Raw genomic sequence first — 17,918 nt, forward strand, 5'->3', positions numbered from 1 at the left:
TCGTAGTTGGCACCACTGCATGGTCTCTAGCTCTTATTCACCCTCTTGAGGGTCTAGCGTTTTCGGTAGCATACTGCTCTGGTGTTTAGATCTGATACCATTTCTAATACCTCAAGTCCATTGCTAATAGATATTGCTCCTCTCTCTCGAATCGAATTTTATATAAATAAATTATATTTTTGGTTCATGCATTGCTCCCAACAATTTTATATCACTAAATTTATTTCTATTTTTATTAAATTATTAAAATAATTTTAGTCAATTTAATTTGTATTCATTAAAAAATATATTAAGAATAATATACCGGTATTTGAATTTATTTAACCATCTGTGTTTAATAATTATTTTCAAATAAATAAATTTAATAAAACTATATAAAATTTTAATTGTAAATAATTAGTAGAGTATTTTTTTCATTTTTAGAAATTAAATAATTATCGATTTGTTTAATTAAATAAATAATTAATTATATATATATATATTAAAAATTAATAACTATTAGTTAATTAATTAATTATATTTGAAATAATTTTTTTTAATAAATATATTACATGAATCATGTGTTTTCTTGTACTATAAATAATTAAAAAATATATATGTATTAATGGCCATAATCCTAAAGAATCCAAACAGAAATTAAATAAAATCTTCTGAGATATTAAGGATCTTTGACTGCAAAATATGAACATATTACATTAATCCAATTTTATAGATTTAAATTCCATTTTGAAGTAAAAATAAATAAATGTACTCCTAAATTGGACTTCTTGAACTCGGTTACTGTAACGGTCCAGATCCACTCCTAGCAAATATTCTCCTCAAGGCTTTAAAACGCGTATGCTAGGGGAAGGTTTTCACACCCTTATAAATGGTGGTTTGTTCTCCTCCCCAACCAATGTGGGATATCACAATCCACTCCCCTTCGGGGCCCAGCGTCTTCGCTAGCATTCTTTCCTTTCTTCAATCGATGTGGGACCGCCCCCAAATCCACCCCCTTAGGGGCCCAGTGTCCTTACTAGCGCATTGCCTCGTGTCTACTCCCCTTCGGGGAACAGTGAGAAGGAGTACCAGTTCTACTGTGTAACTTTGAAAGACGCGTTTTAAAGCTTTGAGGGGAAGCATAAAAGGGAAAGCCCAAAGAGAAAAATATCTACTAGCGGTGGGCACCTGGGTCGTTACAGTTATGCTCCTTCACCTAATTGAACGAGGTAAATATTTTCGATTATTTCTATTTCTATTGATTCTTAATGTTTCGTTTTTCCTTTCTCCTTCACCTTCAAACACGAGCCCTTTATGTAATTTCACATCCCTCGTTCTCTCCTCTCACTCCAATAACCCTATCCTCATTTTTTCGTGGTCGTATATTTTAAAGCATCTTTTACTCCAAATATTATCTAAAAAATTTACATTTTATTGGCTGAACTATGTTTAAATTAGTTCGAAAAGGTAATATTTTATTTTATTTAAAAAGTGAGTTAGAAAGTGATTGGAAAGGTTAAAAAAAAAGGTGTGGAATAATTATGGTAAATGGTATTTAATAAATGCCATAAAAATGGGGAATAAAGGAGAATTAGAAAAATCCATTCTTATCCTTTAACAATGGAAAGCCACGTCATCTATATTGCCACGTCGACCCATTCTATTTGGTGAGTGCTGTTTCCTTAAACCATACGTTTAGCCCGAAATTAAGTTAATCCAAATACTTTAATTAATCCATCATTTTAATTACATAAAAGGCTTATACTATGTTTCCAAATCTAACAATTTTTTTTTTAAATTAGCAAAAAAAAAAAAAAAAAAAAAAAAAAAAAAAAATCTAAAAAATATCCTAAAATTTAAAAAAGAATATAAAAAAATACATTTATTTTCTTTTTAAAATATTTTGAATTTTGAAATGTTTCATTAATATACTTAATTAAAAAATCGAAAGCAATATTAAAATTTTTGTAGACAATCTATGAGGTGTCGATGAATGTTTCATCCATATATATAACTTTTTTAAACATTTACTAAATAAACGTAAATATTGTTGATGTTACTCAAAAAAATTTATCAGCATTTTTAAACAAAATATTAACAATAAAAATATTTTTGAATTATCTCTGAGATTTTTTCTTTTAAAAATTTTTAAAAGATATTATTTAAATTTTTAAAAGTTTATTGTAACCATAACAATAATTACAAAGTAACCGTAATTAATAAAATATAAAACAACCGTTTTCATCTAAAATTAACTGTAATAATAAAAACAAGAAAAAACATAATTACAAAATAACCGTAATTATTGTATAAAGTGAACATTTCCATCTAAAATTAACTGTAATAATAAAAACAAGAAAAAACATAATTACAAAATAACCGTAATTATTGTATAAAGTGAACATTTCCATCGAAAATTAACCACAATAATAAAAATGAGAAAAAACATAGGTAAAACCCGCGTCATTTTTTAAATATATTTTTATTAATCTAAATATCGTATTAAATTATATAAATAAATAAATAACCCTTAAAAAAAATTTAATAATAATAATAAGATGTGAACCAGAACAAACCGGCTGGCCGGGGATTTGCCTAAACTCCGTTGAACGCAACGGAATTCAAAACGTGTAAAACTGCCCACAACGCGTGGAGCCTTTTTTATTTATTTAGTTTTAATTTTTAATTTTTTTTTCAACCCATTAAAAAAAGACAGTCCAGCTAGAAACCATTTTTTTTTTTAACTAAAAAAAAAAAAAATCTGTTTATAAATAACTCATCTCCACTTCTACCCTCACCTCCTTCTCTGGTTCTCGTGAAGAATTTTTTTTTTTTTTTTTTTTCTCTCTTTTCGCCGAAGCTTTCGCCCTTTTACCTCTTTGCTTCTCTTTCGCCATTGAAATTCTCAATCTCCTGCATTTTCTTCGGCACTTTCCGTTTCTTTCTTGTGCCTTTGTTGTTTGATTCCAGGCAGGGGAAGCTACCGGAGGGAGGAGATTATGAGGTTGAAGGAGGATTCGCCTTACGCCACCAACGAACCGCCGCCTGAAATGGACGAAACGATGTCGCTTCAATCCAAGTATTCGAATGCTCACCAGCGGAAGGTGGTTGTTGTTGGCTATGCTCTTACCTCCAAGAAGACCAAGAGCTTTATGAAGCCTAAGCTTGAAGGATTAGCTAGGTAAACATATTTACTAACCCCTAATTCATCGATCTTTTTGTTATATCCTGCGTTTTGTTCGTTTCGAAACCTTTTGGAATGGAATAGGCCTTCCAAATTTTTTTAATGAAAAATCTGTGGATGGCTGTCTGTTTTCCTTTTCTTCTTCTTCTTCTTCTTCTTCCTTCAGAAATGTAAGAATCTATGTTTCCGGCTGTGGTTTCATGGAGGGAAATTCCAGAGCCGTAGACGTCGCTTTCCTTTGCTTGGGTTGAGGGGGAACGAGGAAAAAAATATCAGAATGTTTTAATAAATATCGTAATAGTAAATGAGCTGATAAATCAACTTGTGTTCTCTTGTTTTCTGTGAAATCTGAGGATGCAATTAGGATTTGGGTTTTTTTTTTCTGAAAATATATGGATGTGAATAATTTCTCTATCTATATTCTCACATCATGAACATCATGAAGATTATTGAGTGATTGTTAGTTTACTTCATAATCTGCACTGGGAAATGCAGGAACAAGGGTATATTGTTCGTTGCAATTGATCAAAACAGACCTCTGTCGGATCAGGGGCCATTTGACATTGTTCTGCACAAGGTTAGTCTTTCCGTCGAATTTCCTTGAAAGAAACCTTGTGATTTTGGAGGTGGTTCATTCTATGTCATTATCACAGAGTGCGATTCAGAATCCTTCCTCCACCACATATGGGTTGCATGCGTCATTTCTGATTTTTTCTTTTTCACCATTTGCTGGGTCCCAGTTGTTTGTAGTTGGTTTTGTATGGCGCTTATGGCTTTTCAACTCTTTATGACAGCCCCCTTTCTCTGTTTGTTTTTCTTGCGTGCAGTTGTCAGGAAAAGAGTGGCGTCAGATTCTCGAGGTTAGTCCTCTATTATTGAATATTTAGTTTCATTTTGACTTGTTTTTATTGTGTCCGAATTGCACCTAAACCTCCTGGAATGTAATATTGTATGCCTAACTTGTATGCTATGCGACATCTAATCACATGGTTGGAGTCGAATGATCACTGACATTGGCTAATGGGTTAACTAGTTTTGATTTAAAGCTCATCCACATCTGGCCTAATGTGCAGACTGGTTCTCTAACGTCATGAATCATGATTCAGTAGTTGAGGTCGAGGCCTTAAGGTTCCAACAAGGGAGGATGTCTCCACTCCTTGCCACATGGCTGATTTGTTCAGGTTTTCTTGGAAATTTCTGCCAAAACCAAAAAATGGCTACTTCTGATTTGTATTAACTTATATGGGTTCCATTCTCCACAGTATATGGCTACCCATTTGAACATTGATTGGCCTAACGGGAGATGGCTTAAGAGTTGCCTAACCCATCAATATAAGATTTTGTTAGAACTCTGATTTATAGGATTAGAGTCTGCATCCTCGTTCTTATAAGCTTTCAGTCAGACAAATGTTCTGCTCTTATGATTTAGAAGGAAAAGGTTGTGCGGGGTTATAGGTGCTAAACGATTCTCAGCTTCTACGAAGTTTGTGGGTCGTCTAAATTTACTATATTTCTTTTACAGTTCAATAACTTATAATGGTGACATTTAGATGTCTCGTTTTGATATATCTACAGGTTTTATCTAAGAAAATGGTAGGATTGTGGAACATGAATGGTATTGTGGATGATTTCTCCAATCCAACAGTTTATCAAAAGTTTTAACTAAAAAATATGCAAGCAGTTGAATTTGTTCTCCACTTTTTCATTGTGCATGTCTGTGTTTGAAGGTACTCATACCGATATGTTCTTAAATTTTTTCGACAGATGTCTAATATCTGAAGATAATGAAAGCTTAATGCTTAATCTATTTCTAACTTAGATTCTGTGTTTATTTCAAATTCCTTTTGTTTCTTCTTGTTCTTCTTATGGATACCTGTTTATGATTTAGCTCTTAGTAGCTGCAAATTAATTTCGTTTGTATTCTTGCACCCTTGACCCTTTCTGGTGCTCATTTGGCCATGGTGTGTACCATATTTCTGAAACATTTTCAAATAAGCTCCAATTTGTTTTCTTACCCTCTCTGCATATGTTTGTAGGAATACAGACAAACACACCCAGAAGTGACCGTTCTAGATCCCCCAGATGCGATACAACACTTGCACAATCGCCAGTCTATGCTCCAGGCAGTTGCCGACATGGAATTATCTGAATCCTATGGTAAATGTTGAGAATGTGTTGCTTGAGTACTATATGTATATGGGGATATTACTCTGGAATTTACTGAAGGAAAAGGGACCTTTTTTTCTGTGCAGGCAAAGTAGATGTTCCAAGGCAATTAGTCATAAAGAAAGATGCATCCTCCATTTCTGATGCAGTGGGGAAGGTCGGGCTAAAACTTCCTCTTGGTATGTATATCTATGCGATACGTGATACTGATCATGAATATCTCCTGACAACGTTTTTCTCATATTTTTATGCTATATCTTTATGGTTTTCTCACGTTGGTATCAGTTGCTAAACCGTTGGTTGCTGATGGAAGTGAAAAGTCCCATGAATTATCTTTAGCTTATGATAAGTACTCCCTCCAAAAGCTTGAACCTCCTCTTGTTCTCCAGGAGTTTGTCAACCATGGTGAGTAGTTCTAATATTCTTCCCTTCATTCCATGTTACTTCCATAATTTGGGATCCTGTGAATTTTGTTTCTGAATTGCTATTACTCATGGTGCCAGGAGGTGTCATGTTTAAGGTTTTCATAGTTGGTGAAGCTATAAAAGTGGTCAGACGTTTTTCGTTGCCAAATGTCAGCATGTGGGAGGTCTTGAAAAATGCTGGTATTTATCGTTTCCCGAGAGTTTCTCATGCTGCTGCATCTGCTGATGATGCTGATCTGGATCCTTGTGTTGCTGGTAAGTCATCAAATTTGAAGGATTGTCCTTTGACACCTTAGGTGTCTTTATTAACTTGTTTGTTTTACTTCAAGAGATCAGACTCTATTGCTTTGTTTGTGTAACGGCCCATATCCACTACTAGCAGATATTGTACTCTTTGGGTTTTCCCTTACGGGCTTCCCCTCAAGGTTTTTAAAACGTGTCTGCTAGGGAGAGGTTGCACCCCTTGTAAATAATATTTTGTTCTCCTCCTCAACCGATGTGAGATCTTACAAAATGTATCATGTGTTTGATAGAATACTTAAAAGGGAAGGTTTAAGACGTAAACCCTATATCAATATCTAGCGATAAAGCTCAGAAACATCTTTTGTTACGAAAATTGAAATTTCTTAGAGTGACGTTTAAACTCGGTGCATACTTTTTATCTGCAGAACTTCCTCCACGACCTCTATTAGAGAGATTAGCAAAGGAACTCAGACGTCGACTGGTAAGGCTTTTGCTCCTCTACCCCATTTTTCCTGCCTAAAATCATTTGCTAGAAAAAATGGATTGTGATCATATGGTCATTCTGTTACCTCTGTACAGGGGCTTCGATTATTCAACCTCGACATTATTCGAGAGTATGGAACTCGAGATCGTTATTATGTCATTGATATCAACTACTTCCCTGGTAAGTTGTTGTCTTTTATAGGATTTATAAGTTTATAATTTGGACCCTATAATTCGTGCAATTTTATCGTTCGTTCGGACCCTATAATTCTGTTTACGAGTAAAGCTGGTTCTCATTTCAGGGTATGGGAAAATGCCAGAATACGAGCACATATTCACAGATTTCCTCTTGGGCTTGGTACAGAGCAAGTACAAGAAGAGAACAACTTACTAGAAACTTCTTCGATTCTCATACGGTCACGCTCAGTACTCTCCAGATAACTCTTGAATAGCGCTTGAGGGCGAGGCTTCCAGTTGCAGCTCATTCAGGCAACTCACTTGGCTGAAGGATGGGAGAAGCCATTTCGTATGAATTCTATCCTTTGCTCGCTCACTAAGATGACAAGTTTGCAGTTTGGAAGGTGTAAATATGCCTTTTTAACTTGCATTAATTAGCTCAAAATCTGAACTGATCTTACAGTCCCCTGTGCTTTTGTTGGGAGTTCCTAGAATGACTGTAAATATCTCTAAGGTAGAAAAGGGAAGTGCCAAGGATCCAATGTAAATTCTGTTTAGATGAATTAATTAACGCTTATAACAGCTCTGAATGAATGGGATTCAAGTCATGCTGCTCACTATGCTAATGAATAGATAGTCATGGCCAATTGGATTGTATTTAGATTATTAGCAATATGTTCTTCATGCTACTATGTTCCCGAGAATCTTTTCTTTTCTTTTAACTCCCTCCTGGACTGCTCGTCTCGGAAATCTTCACCTTTTTGGCAAAAACCCGGCAAGGAAGGAAGAGTTGATCCTAGTACTAAGAAACTATTCTCGAGCCGGGTTTCCAAATATGGGGCAAGTTTCCATCAAGCAACAATAGCTAGCTCTCATTGACTTGCGTATTATCTTAGGTGGGTTATTTGTTCAATCTAGAATTTCATCTCTTCTTTGGTTTTCGGTAGTGGTTGGCCTGATAGAAGCTTGTCCAGAAGCGACTAGTTGCTTCCTGAATGCCTCGACTTTAGGATGGTCTAGTCTTTCCAATGCCTCCTTCCTTTCTTACTGCAGGCGAAGAGTCGGGAGTCCACTTGACTTACTTTTCCGGCATAAGAGGTCTATGGTCTAGTCTTTCCAATGCCTCCTTCCTTTCTTACTGCCAGTGGAGAGTCGGGAGTCCACTTGACTTTCTTTTCCGGCATAAGGTCTATGGTCTGGTCTTTCCAATGCCTCCTTCCTTTCTTATTACTGCCGGTGAAGAGTCAGGAGTCCACTTGACTTTCTTTTCCAGCATAAGAGGTCTATGGTCTAGTCTAGTCTTTCCAATGCCTCCTTCCTTTCTTACTGCCAACGAAGAGTCGAGTCCACTTAACTTTCTTTTCCGGCATAAGAGGTCTTGTCTCCGATCTATAGTCTATAGCATTTTTAGGGAAGAAGGAGAGATGAATTGAGTTTATTGAGGCTACTCTGTTCTGTAGCCATGGAGATTTTTCCAGATTCAGAAATCTTATATTATACGAAAACCAGGCAGAAGAACAGAAATGTCTGAATTCTACCTGACAGACACTATGACACTTCCACCTCATTTTCTCTCTCTTAATCTCTACCATAATTATTCTCCCTTTCTCTCTCTTCTTAAACTTTCAAATCACCACCTGACATCCCTTTGCCTAATTGTCTTGAAGAACACAGAAAGAAACTCAAGAACCATGGATGATTTCCAGATGTTTGATCTTTACAAGTTGGTATTTTTATTGAATGAAAAAGAATTGAAAGAACAGCAAAATTCATGGGTTGAAGATGAAATTCCCACATTTGCATTTCCAGCTTATGGGTTTGTAATTTGAGGTTTCATCTTCACTAGACAGAGCCACCTTATTATGTTTAGAAGAAGAAGAAGAAGAAGAAGCTTCACTAGAGAAATGGCTTCTTATTCTTCTTCTTGTTCTTCTCCTCTGTTTCTGATGTGTTGAATCATGTACTGCTACTGGTACTTGAATTGCCTCACATGGTCCGCCGCATTCCCTGCACCTTCTCCGGCAGCTTGGCGGCTGTGACCCTATCTGACTCCTCCTCCTCATCCTCACCAGCTCCGCCGTGCTGGGTTGTTCCTCCACCTTCCTGTCCTCCATTAATGGCGTCTGGAAACCTCTGCCTATGTGAACAAATGTACTCTTCAAGTTTGAAACAAGTTATAAGAAAACGAAGTGTAATGTGTAGAATAGAGTGAATGGGTTACCTTCAGCTATGGACGTAAGATGAATGAAGAGGAAAACAGAGAGGAAGAAGAGGAAGGGAATTGAAAGGTGTTTGTTTCTGTGCCAAATTTGAAGGCTGCCCATCCTTTTAGAGACTGGAAAAAGAAAGAACAAAAAGAGATGGATGGATGGATATGTCAAAAGGTTAAAGCTTTAAAGGTATGGATGGCAGAAGAAGAAGAAGAAGTGTTTAAATAAGAGAGAAGAATGAAAGGGGAATTTGTTTCACGAGTCACATAAAAAAACGTGTCTGTTAGGGAGAGATTCTCATGCTCCTCTCAAATCAATGTGGGATTTTTCAGTCCACCCCTTTTGGGTTCCAACGTTCTTGCTGACATACTGTCTGGTGACTAGCCCTAATACCATTTGTAACAGCTCAAGCTCACCACTAACAGATATTGTTTGCTTTGGCCTGTTACGTATCGTCGTGAGTCGTGTGTACTAGGGAGAGTTTTCCACATGCTTATAAGGAATGCTTCGTTCTCTTCTCCAACCAACGTGGGATCTCACAATCCAACCCCCTTGGGAGCCTAACATCCTCGTTGGCACACTGTCTGATACCATTCGTAGTAGATATTGTCTGTTTTGGCTCCCCTTTCGTATCGCTATCAGTCTCATAGTTTTAAAATGTGTCTACTAGGGAGAGGTTTCCACACCCTTATAAGAAACGTTTCGTTCTACCCTCCAACCAATATGTGATCTCACAATCCACCCCCCTTAGGGGTCCAACGTCCTTGCTGGCACACCGTCCAATGACTAGCTCTGATACCATTTGTAACAACTGAAGCCCACCGCTAGCAAATATTGTCCAGCTCGTTATATATCACCGTCAACCTCACGATTTTAAAATGCGTCTACTAGGGAGAGGTTTCCACGCCCTTATAAGAAACGTTTCGTTCTACCCTCCAACCAATATGTGATCTCACAATCCACCCCCTTTAGAAGTCCACCGTCCTTGCTACTAACTCTGATACCATTAGTAACAGCTCATATTGTCTGCTTTAGCTCATTACATACCACCGTCAACCTCACGATTTTAAACCGCATCGACTAGGGAGAAGTTTCCGTCATTCCACGCTCCATCCAACGTAAGATCTATCCCAAATAATACAAGTGTACCAACCTAAAAAGAGTAGGTGCAGTGAGCAGAGATTGAGTGGGCACTCTATAATTCAAACTGTCCCATCCTTTTCATCCTGTATTGTTGTGTTTATGAAGAAGAAGAGCAAAGCAATTACAAGCAATAATCCAAAGAAGAAAAGGGAAGGACATTAGCCTCGTTTAATGAGCCAACGTTGTGTTGGTTTACACGAGAAAGCAAAGCTTAGATTTTGGAGAGTTGTGAAGAATATAAACCTCAATTCTGCATGCCTTTTCGTTTTCCATCCCTTTCCCATTTCTACACGCCATGTTCTTCCTATTTTCTAACACTTTCTTGTATTGTTCATGATTATACACAAATCATTGTATGCCATTCTTATGATTTCGTCGATCATTATGCTCGTTTCTTCCTCGAACTTTCTCTTTAGGCTTACATCGTACCCTTTACTCTCTCTTTTCGAACTCGTTTTTGTGAAGAATTAGCCTCGAGATCTTCTCGGGGAGGGGTTTCAGTGTATTTTCCCACCATTTGATGAAGATTTTCATTAGAATGGAGAATGATTTACGAGCCTGAGAACGGAGATATAGGAGATATCCTTGTCTCTACTCATTATGTAGGGAAACGAACAGTTAAACCCCTTTGAGAATATGTGTAACAGCCCGAGTTCAGTGCTAGTAGATATTGTTTGCTTCGGTCTGTTACGTATTGTCGTTAGTCTCACGATTTTAAAATGTGTATGCTATGTAGAGGTTTCCACATCCTTATAAAGGATGCTTTGTTTCCCTCTCTAATCGGTGTGAGATCTCACAATTCACTCCTCCTTTAGGGCTCAGTGTCCTCGTTGGCACATTGTTCGGTGACTTGGGTCTTATATCATTTGTAATAGCTCAAGTCCACTGCTAGCTGATATTGTTCGCTTCGGCTTGTTATGTATCGGCCTCGTGATTTTAAAACGCATCTATTAGGGAGAGGTTTCCACGCCCTTATAAAGGATTAGCCTCGAGATCATGGAGATATAGGAGATATCCTTATCTCTACTTATTCTGTAGGGAAACGAACAAACATAGATTGGAGACTCGATCAGTTAACCTCTAAGAATATATGTAAGAGTCCAAGCCCACCCCTAATAAATATTATCCGCTTTGGTCCATTGTGTATCGCTGTCAACCTCGTGGTTTTAAAACGCATCTACCAGGGAGAGGTTTCCACGCCCTTATAAAGGATGTTTCGTTCTCTTCTCCAACCGATGTGGGATATCACAATACACCTCTTTCGAAGTTCAGCGTCCTCGTTGACACTCTCTCTCCCCTTTCTAATCACTGTGGGATCTCACAATCCACCTCCTTCGGGGGCGCAACGTCCTCGTTAGCACTCGATCTCCTCTTTAATCGATGTGAGATTTCACATTCCACCTTTCTTTTGGGCTCTGTGTCCTCGCTAGCTAGCACACCACTCGATGCCTTTGACCCGTTATGTATCACTGTCAACCTCACGATTTTAAAACGCGTTTACTAGTGAAATGTTTCCACACTCTTATAAGAAAATGTGACCCCTCTCCACTTTTAGCTCTGAAAATTTGTATGGAAGGTATACGTAGGAATATCCTAGACACGGACGTATATAACCAAATAATGAAATAACGTCCTTTTCTAAATCATCCAGTAACGTCGTTCGTTTAATTTATTTCTCATATATATTTAAAACTTTTAATTTATATCAATATAGTTCTGTTAATATTCAACCAAAAAACAGTATAAAACAATGAAAGTTAAGAGCTTTCTAACAAAATCAGCTCAAAGAACAAAACATAATTAGAACAAAGAAAAACAAGAATGAGACAGACATGTGTTCTGTTCATCTGTCTTATCTGATGTTGGATTGCATGCATGCGCATGCACACTGCTCTTCCTGGAATTGCATCAGAGTTTACTCTCTGCCACTTTCTTCACATCTTTGTCTTCATGAAGCTAGCTGCTTTTAAGGAAAGTGGTTTGGATATGATTTGTAAAAAATAAGGTTCTTTCCCCTTCTTAGAGGCTATTATCCTACGTGCCACGATCCCGATCATTCTATGTCCATCAGACTTATGTTCGACACTTGTTAGGTATGATATATATATATGTATCGGACGTGTTGTTAACTTGTCGTACACGTACGTTGATCACTTGCTAGTAACTGTAGTCGAGTGATTTGTGAACATCGAGCGTCAAAGTTTTTTGGTTGGTTGATCAATCAAAATCTTGGTTTTTTTTTTTTTTTTTTTTTTTTTTTGTAATGATTTGTTAAGGAATTTAGATTGTATTCATTCAAATTACTAATCTCGAGGAGCCCGGTATTGTTATTTATTGTTACTACCTCCCCGTGTCAAGTTATTTTGCATGTATGTTGCAGCGGCTTAAGCTATTAGGTGTAGGCGCTTTCCAGAGGTGGAATATTCGAGTTCTTCCTATTTGACCTGAAACCGATCGATCTAGCCATGAGCAGGTTGAAGAGAGCTCTAACAGGCCTTGGAGGATCGAACCCACGTATATGGAAAAATACGGGGATGACTTGCCTTCCTCGGATGTGGTAGCCATTTCTCAGGCTCCACTCTCTGTAATCGAACCCTAATTCACGTGATGATCGTGCCATTGAAAGTTGATAGAGAATAAATTTGAATGATGAGTCGCTCGTGCGATTTATCGAGCTATCATGAATCATCAGAGCAACGATAAAGCTTGTGTTGACTGTTTTTTGTCAAATAAATGCATCCCTTCTAGAAGTCGGGGTTTATTACACGTATTAGCTCTAAAACTACTACGGTTATTCGAGTAACAAGTACCATCAAACAAACTATTTTCGTCGACATTTTCATATATGTATAGGTTCGATATTGACATAAGAGATGAATCGACATTTCTAATATTATTAAAAAGAATATAGCAATAAAATGTAACATAAAGTGAATATAATATCATTACTAATATTTTAATTAATTTTCTTTATTTTCCAAATTATTAAAACGGGATTAAAAATTAGTGGCAGGGAATTTGGAATTAGATTGTAAGAGTAATTAATTACTACTTCGCCGCCAAGCTCCCGCCTCTTCCTGCCTTCGATTTTCACGATGGCAACACTTTTCAGGCCAAATCTCAAATGGAGTTTTCAAATTCAGGCTCATTGTCGCCGGAGCTCCTCTTCCAAGGCTTCCCCAGATGCCTGTTAGTTCTTTTTCTCTGAAACATTTCTTGACTTTTGCTTTGATTCTAAGCCTATTACTACGATGCTGAATTAGAAACTAGCGTCGATTGATATCTGTGTTTATGTATGAATTCTGAGCTTATTTCTTCTGTCTTGTGATGATGCGATTCAGCAAGCTTCATGTATGAATTCTAAGCCTATTACTGATTGGTTTTCGCATTTTTTAGCTTGCTTTGTTGTACTTGTCGTTGTAATCAATAGTTAAATTGCTCTGGCGGCGATAATCTCAATCGTTTGAGAAATGAAATTTTTGGGCGTGTCTTGGAAATTTTGTATCAAAGATGATGAACATCCCACCAAAATGTTGCGATAATTATTGAGTATTCCTTGTCACATAGATGAGCAATGGATTCTGTGGAGATTTCTGAAGTGACAGTTCATGAATTTTAAACTTGTTTTAAGTTTTCTGGGATTGTTAGGTTATGAAGATTTTTCACGTAATGGCACAAGCCCACCGCTAGCGGATATTGTCCTCTTTGGGTTTTATCTCTTGGGCTTTTCCTCAAAGTTTTTAAAACGTGTCTCCTAAGACGAGGTTTCCACAACCTTATAAAGAATGATTCGTTCTCCTCCCCAACTGATGTGAGATCTCATAATCCACGCCCTGATCGATGTGGGACCCCCCAATCCACCCCTCTTAGGGGTCAACGTTCTCCTTCGGGGCTTACCTCCTCACTGACACATCGCCCGGTGTCTGACTCTGATACCATTTGTAACGGCCCAAGCCCACCGCGAGCAGATATTGTCCTCTTTAGGCTTTTCCTTTTGGGATTCCTCCCAATGTTTTTAAAACACGTCTGTCAGGGAGAGGTTTCCACACCCTTATAAAGAATGTTTCGTTTTCCTCCCCAACCGACATGAGATCTCACAATTACTGACTACAAAACTGTTTATGATTAACTACTTGTTGATAACTTCGCTTGTCTATCAATGAGAAGCGTGCATTCGATCTATCTTAAAATTTTCCCCCCAGCTTGGATGCTTGTGAGAAAGAGCCTCGTGTATTAACATCCTTTAATTAAATCATTTTCTAAGTTTCTGTCATGATTTTTGGCGTTGGAATGCATGTAGCGTACTAGTCTTAGTCTCTAATTTTGTTCAGTTCTACATTTTAAAACAGCTAAAGGCAGGGAAGCTTCTTTTGGTTCAGGAAGACTTTCCTTCTTCTCCAGTATTTGTGAGGAAGGAGAATTTATCTCTAGAGACACCTTTAAAACGTACACTTGCTTGTCCGAAGCTCCACAAACCTCGGCCGATAATCTGTTAGATTTGAAAGAGATAGAGGTTAGCCCTGCGCAACGAACGTCACACAACACCCACATATAGTCTTGACTTGTCTCAGTTTATTGTTCTTGGCGTTGAATCTAACCAATAATAGTTCCTTACTTGAAAATAATTTTAGATCATAATAGTTGCACGTAGGATCAAATCCACAAGGACGAGTTTGGTTCATTCATTGAAAGTACAAATATAAACTCGAGCGCTTTGGAAATGATGCGGTAAAATGAAAGGAGAGAACAGATAAGTCGATATGGATAAGAATCCAGCTAAAGATATAGTTTCAGGAGTATATTTGCATCATGTCAGATGGATCTTATATGTTATTACCATTCTCATCACTCTTATACCTCAGATAAACAATAAGGCAAGGCCACTCGGTCATTTGCATTATGGGTTAAAATGCACCAGGCCGTCCAGAGTAGACGACAATTTTTCTGCTGGTACGAGCTTGCCTACTGGCAAAGCGTCGTCTTTTGGCATGTTGATGAAAAACATTGATGTTTTGGAGGAAACTTTTGCTGAATCAGGCATGCTAAGCTTGGGAAGAGATGGCCAAAATGACTTAGCCATTGAGGACGGGGGATATCATAACGTAAACCCGAAAACAGATGGCCAAAATGATGACGTCGTAGTTTACTCTGGTAAAAGAGCAGGAAGAAGATCAGGAAATCGATGTCGAGCGTTGTTGCACGAAATTCAAGGGGAATTCAAATTCCAGTATGATTCTGTTTTCACCGGGAGGCGATTTTTCGTAAAGTTTTCATATTCATGTATAACTGACTCGTCTTTATAATTCTTTGTAGTGGTCATTGACGAAGGCAATGAATCAGATTCAGAAAGCTCGAAAGGCATTGAACAACGGTAGTAATCGATATTCTGATGACGATATAGCGAAGGCCACTGGCCTTCCTTTGGCCAAGGTTAGACTTGCTAACAACTGCTTAAAAGTTGTTGGTTCGATTGATCAGAAGAGGAGTGATGGCCTAAACATGAAATCTATGGTATGATTCTCTCTTCCATACAAGGTTATTGTGAGATCCCATATTAGTTGGGGAGGAGAACGAAACACTTTTTATAAGGGTGTGGAAATCTCTCCCTAGCAGATGCGTTTTAAAAATCGTGAGGGGAAGCCCGAATGAGAGCCCAAAGAGGACGACATTTGCTAGTGGTGGGTTTGGGTCATTACAAATGGTATCAGAGCCAGACAATGGGCAGTGTGCCAGCGAGGATGGTGAGTCCCGAAGAGGGATGGATTGTGAGATCCCACATCGGTTGGAGAGGAGAACGAAACACCTTTTATAAGGGTGATGCATTTTAAAACCTTGAGGGGAAGCTGGAAAGTGAAAGTCCAAAGAGTACAATATCTACGAACGGCGGGCGGACTTGGGCTGTTACACTTTTAGATTAATGTTACAAATTACAAGAAAACTCTGATCTGATATTTTATGTTCTTTAAGTGTTGCTCTTATGGTGCAGGAATTTGCAGCAGATACTTCAATACAGAGCCCAGAAGAGACTGTGAAGCGAAAACTCATGAAGATCGACATCTTAATCTTCTTGAAGGGTTGGAATCAAGGGAGAGGCAGGTCCTGCTTATGCGATACGGACTTGTCGATTTCCGACCCAAGTCACTTGAGGAAACTGGGAAACTTTTGCACATAAGCAAGGAGTGGGTTCGAAAAATAGAAAAGAAAGCCATAGCAAAGCTGAAAAATGAAGAGACTGTGAGGAACTTGAGCCATTATTTGGCTTGATATACTTCTTTCAGCTAATCTTTTCAAAACTTGCAGCAGGCCAAGGAAGCCAAGGTTCATACTAAGAAAGCTACTGTCACAAGAAAACACGACGAATTGTTCATATCTCAATCATCGACGTTTCGAGTAAAGAATTCTGTACAGTTCCATACACGACACACCAACCCACTGCTTCCAGGTTCGTGTTTTCTAACTTAAAATATGTCCTTTACTTCCATCATGCACTGATGAGGCAGTAGATAAAGATGTTGACCTGGGCATGGGCAAACCTTTCACATAGCTACATATATAGCAATTTTAAGACATATGGCTCCAAATATATATGCATTGTATTACATGTACAGAGCGTTTCATGTCATTGTTGTAGAGCTATATGTCTGGTTGAGCTCAGCTGATTTATCAATACTAAGTGTTTACTAGCTTCTATGATCGCATGTGAATTTAGACCAAGTTCTTCGTGACTTTGCTGATAAGAAACTTGGTCGGTTGGAGAGGGGAACGAAGCATTCCTTTAAGGGTGTGGAAACCTCTCCCTAGTAGACGTATTTTAAAACCGTGAGGTTGACAGCGATACGTAATGAGCCAAAGCAGACAATATTTGCTAGAGGTGGGTTTGGGTTGTTACAAATGGTATCAAAGTCAGACACTAGGCGGTGTACCAGCGAGGACGCTAGGCCTCCAAGGGGGTGGATTGTGAGATCAGTTGGAGAGGGGAACGAATCATTCCTAAGGGTGTGAAAACCTCTTTCTAGCACACGCGTTTTAAAATCTTGAGGGGAAGCTCAGAAGAAAATACTCAATGAGGACAATATCTGTTAGTGGGGGGCTTGGACTATTACATATGATACTGTAAGATCCCACCTCGGTCGGAGAGGGAAACAAAACATTCCTTTCAAGAATGTAGAAACTTGTTCTTAGCAGACGCGTTTTAAAGCCTTGAGAGAAAACCTGAAAGGTAAACTCAAAGAGAACAATATCTGTTAGCGCTCGCTTAAGCCGTTAGATATATAATACCTTTCTTCCTCGAGAAGAAATGTACAAATGAAATGGTGAATCGAAGAGACGAGACGAGTTTGTTTTGTTTGACAACTTTGGTAGAAGCATCAAGCATGCTTTTGGTCATGGTCAGGTCAGAAATAAATGCTATAATTTATTATTATCAATTGGTTTTCTTGATGAAGGGAAAGCTGACAACAATTGAATCAATGGACGAGTTAACTTACTTTTTTTTTTCTTTTTTTTCTTTCTATGTAATATTTATTATAAAATTCTTTTAAAAAATTTATGACGATAGCGAGAGGTCTATTGCATTTATTACATCATCGATTGTCAAATCAATGTTCAAGTAATTGTGTCAACGATCTAAATTTTTCGATATTTGAGTATAGTTTCAGTTTGTATCTAATGAATTATCCAGGTTAACGTATGAATCTACCCGAGTAGGTTTGAGTTAAGTTGGTTAGTGTAAGTCGACTTAAATACCACGTTCTCGACTGTTTAACCAGAAATCAATCACCTCTAGACCATTCACGTTTCGCCTCCCTATTGAAAAACGGTTAAAAGACCTTGACCACGAGCCTAGCTGTCTCATCCTTACTAGTCGATGATGAAATTACATCATTGTCCCTTTCCCTTCTATTTTTA

At 37.8% G+C, this 17,918-nt stretch overlaps 3 protein-coding genes across 5 annotated transcripts; 2 read left to right on the plus strand and 1 right to left on the minus strand.

Moving 5' to 3' along the window:
* Positions 1-2,777: 2,777 nt before the first annotated feature.
* Positions 2,778-7,283, plus strand: LOC111454526 (inositol-tetrakisphosphate 1-kinase 3-like). Of its 2 annotated transcripts, none has more exons than XM_023096025.1 (10): positions 2,778-3,160; positions 3,659-3,740; positions 3,991-4,023; positions 5,200-5,320; positions 5,416-5,508; positions 5,615-5,734; positions 5,833-6,009; positions 6,423-6,478; positions 6,577-6,661; positions 6,783-7,283. In XM_023096025.1, exons 1-10 carry the CDS (start codon positions 2,979-2,981, stop codon positions 6,872-6,874), a joined length of 1,041 nt encoding a protein of 346 aa, XP_022951793.1. In that variant the 5' UTR covers positions 2,778-2,978; the 3' UTR covers positions 6,875-7,283. The 2 variants fall into 2 exon arrangements, with proteins under 2 accessions (XP_022951793.1, XP_022951794.1); XM_023096026.1 differs by lacking the exon at positions 2,778-3,160 and adding an exon at positions 4,237-4,344.
* Positions 7,284-8,271: 988 nt separating this feature from the next.
* LOC111454528 (EPIDERMAL PATTERNING FACTOR-like protein 2) lies at positions 8,272-9,124 on the minus strand. The gene is made up of 2 exons (XM_023096029.1): positions 8,879-9,124; positions 8,272-8,794 (listed from the first exon to the last, which is right to left on the minus strand). The coding sequence occupies exons 1-2, from the start codon at positions 8,979-8,981 to the stop codon at positions 8,427-8,429; spliced, it is 471 nt and encodes a 156-aa protein (XP_022951797.1). The 5' UTR covers positions 8,982-9,124; the 3' UTR covers positions 8,272-8,426.
* A 3,916-nt stretch (positions 9,125-13,040) lies between these two features.
* LOC111454527 lies at positions 13,041-16,615 on the plus strand. 2 transcript variants are annotated; one of them, XM_023096027.1, is made up of 6 exons: positions 13,041-13,199; positions 14,360-14,523; positions 14,873-14,960; positions 15,048-15,223; positions 15,324-15,521; positions 15,997-16,615. In XM_023096027.1, the coding sequence occupies exons 1-6, from the start codon at positions 13,106-13,108 to the stop codon at positions 16,180-16,182; spliced, it is 906 nt and encodes a 301-aa protein (XP_022951795.1). In that variant the 5' UTR covers positions 13,041-13,105; the 3' UTR covers positions 16,183-16,615. The 2 variants fall into 2 exon arrangements, with proteins under 2 accessions (XP_022951795.1, XP_022951796.1); XM_023096028.1 differs by having other exon boundaries at positions 13,117-13,199; positions 14,390-14,523; positions 14,652-15,223.
* Positions 16,616-17,918: the final 1,303 nt, after the last annotated feature.

This window comes from Cucurbita moschata, unplaced genomic scaffold (assembly GCF_002738365.1).
Source record: "Cucurbita moschata cultivar Rifu unplaced genomic scaffold, Cmos_1.0 Cmo_Scf00016, whole genome shotgun sequence".
Classification (NCBI taxonomy): Eukaryota; Viridiplantae; Streptophyta; class Magnoliopsida; order Cucurbitales; family Cucurbitaceae; genus Cucurbita; species Cucurbita moschata.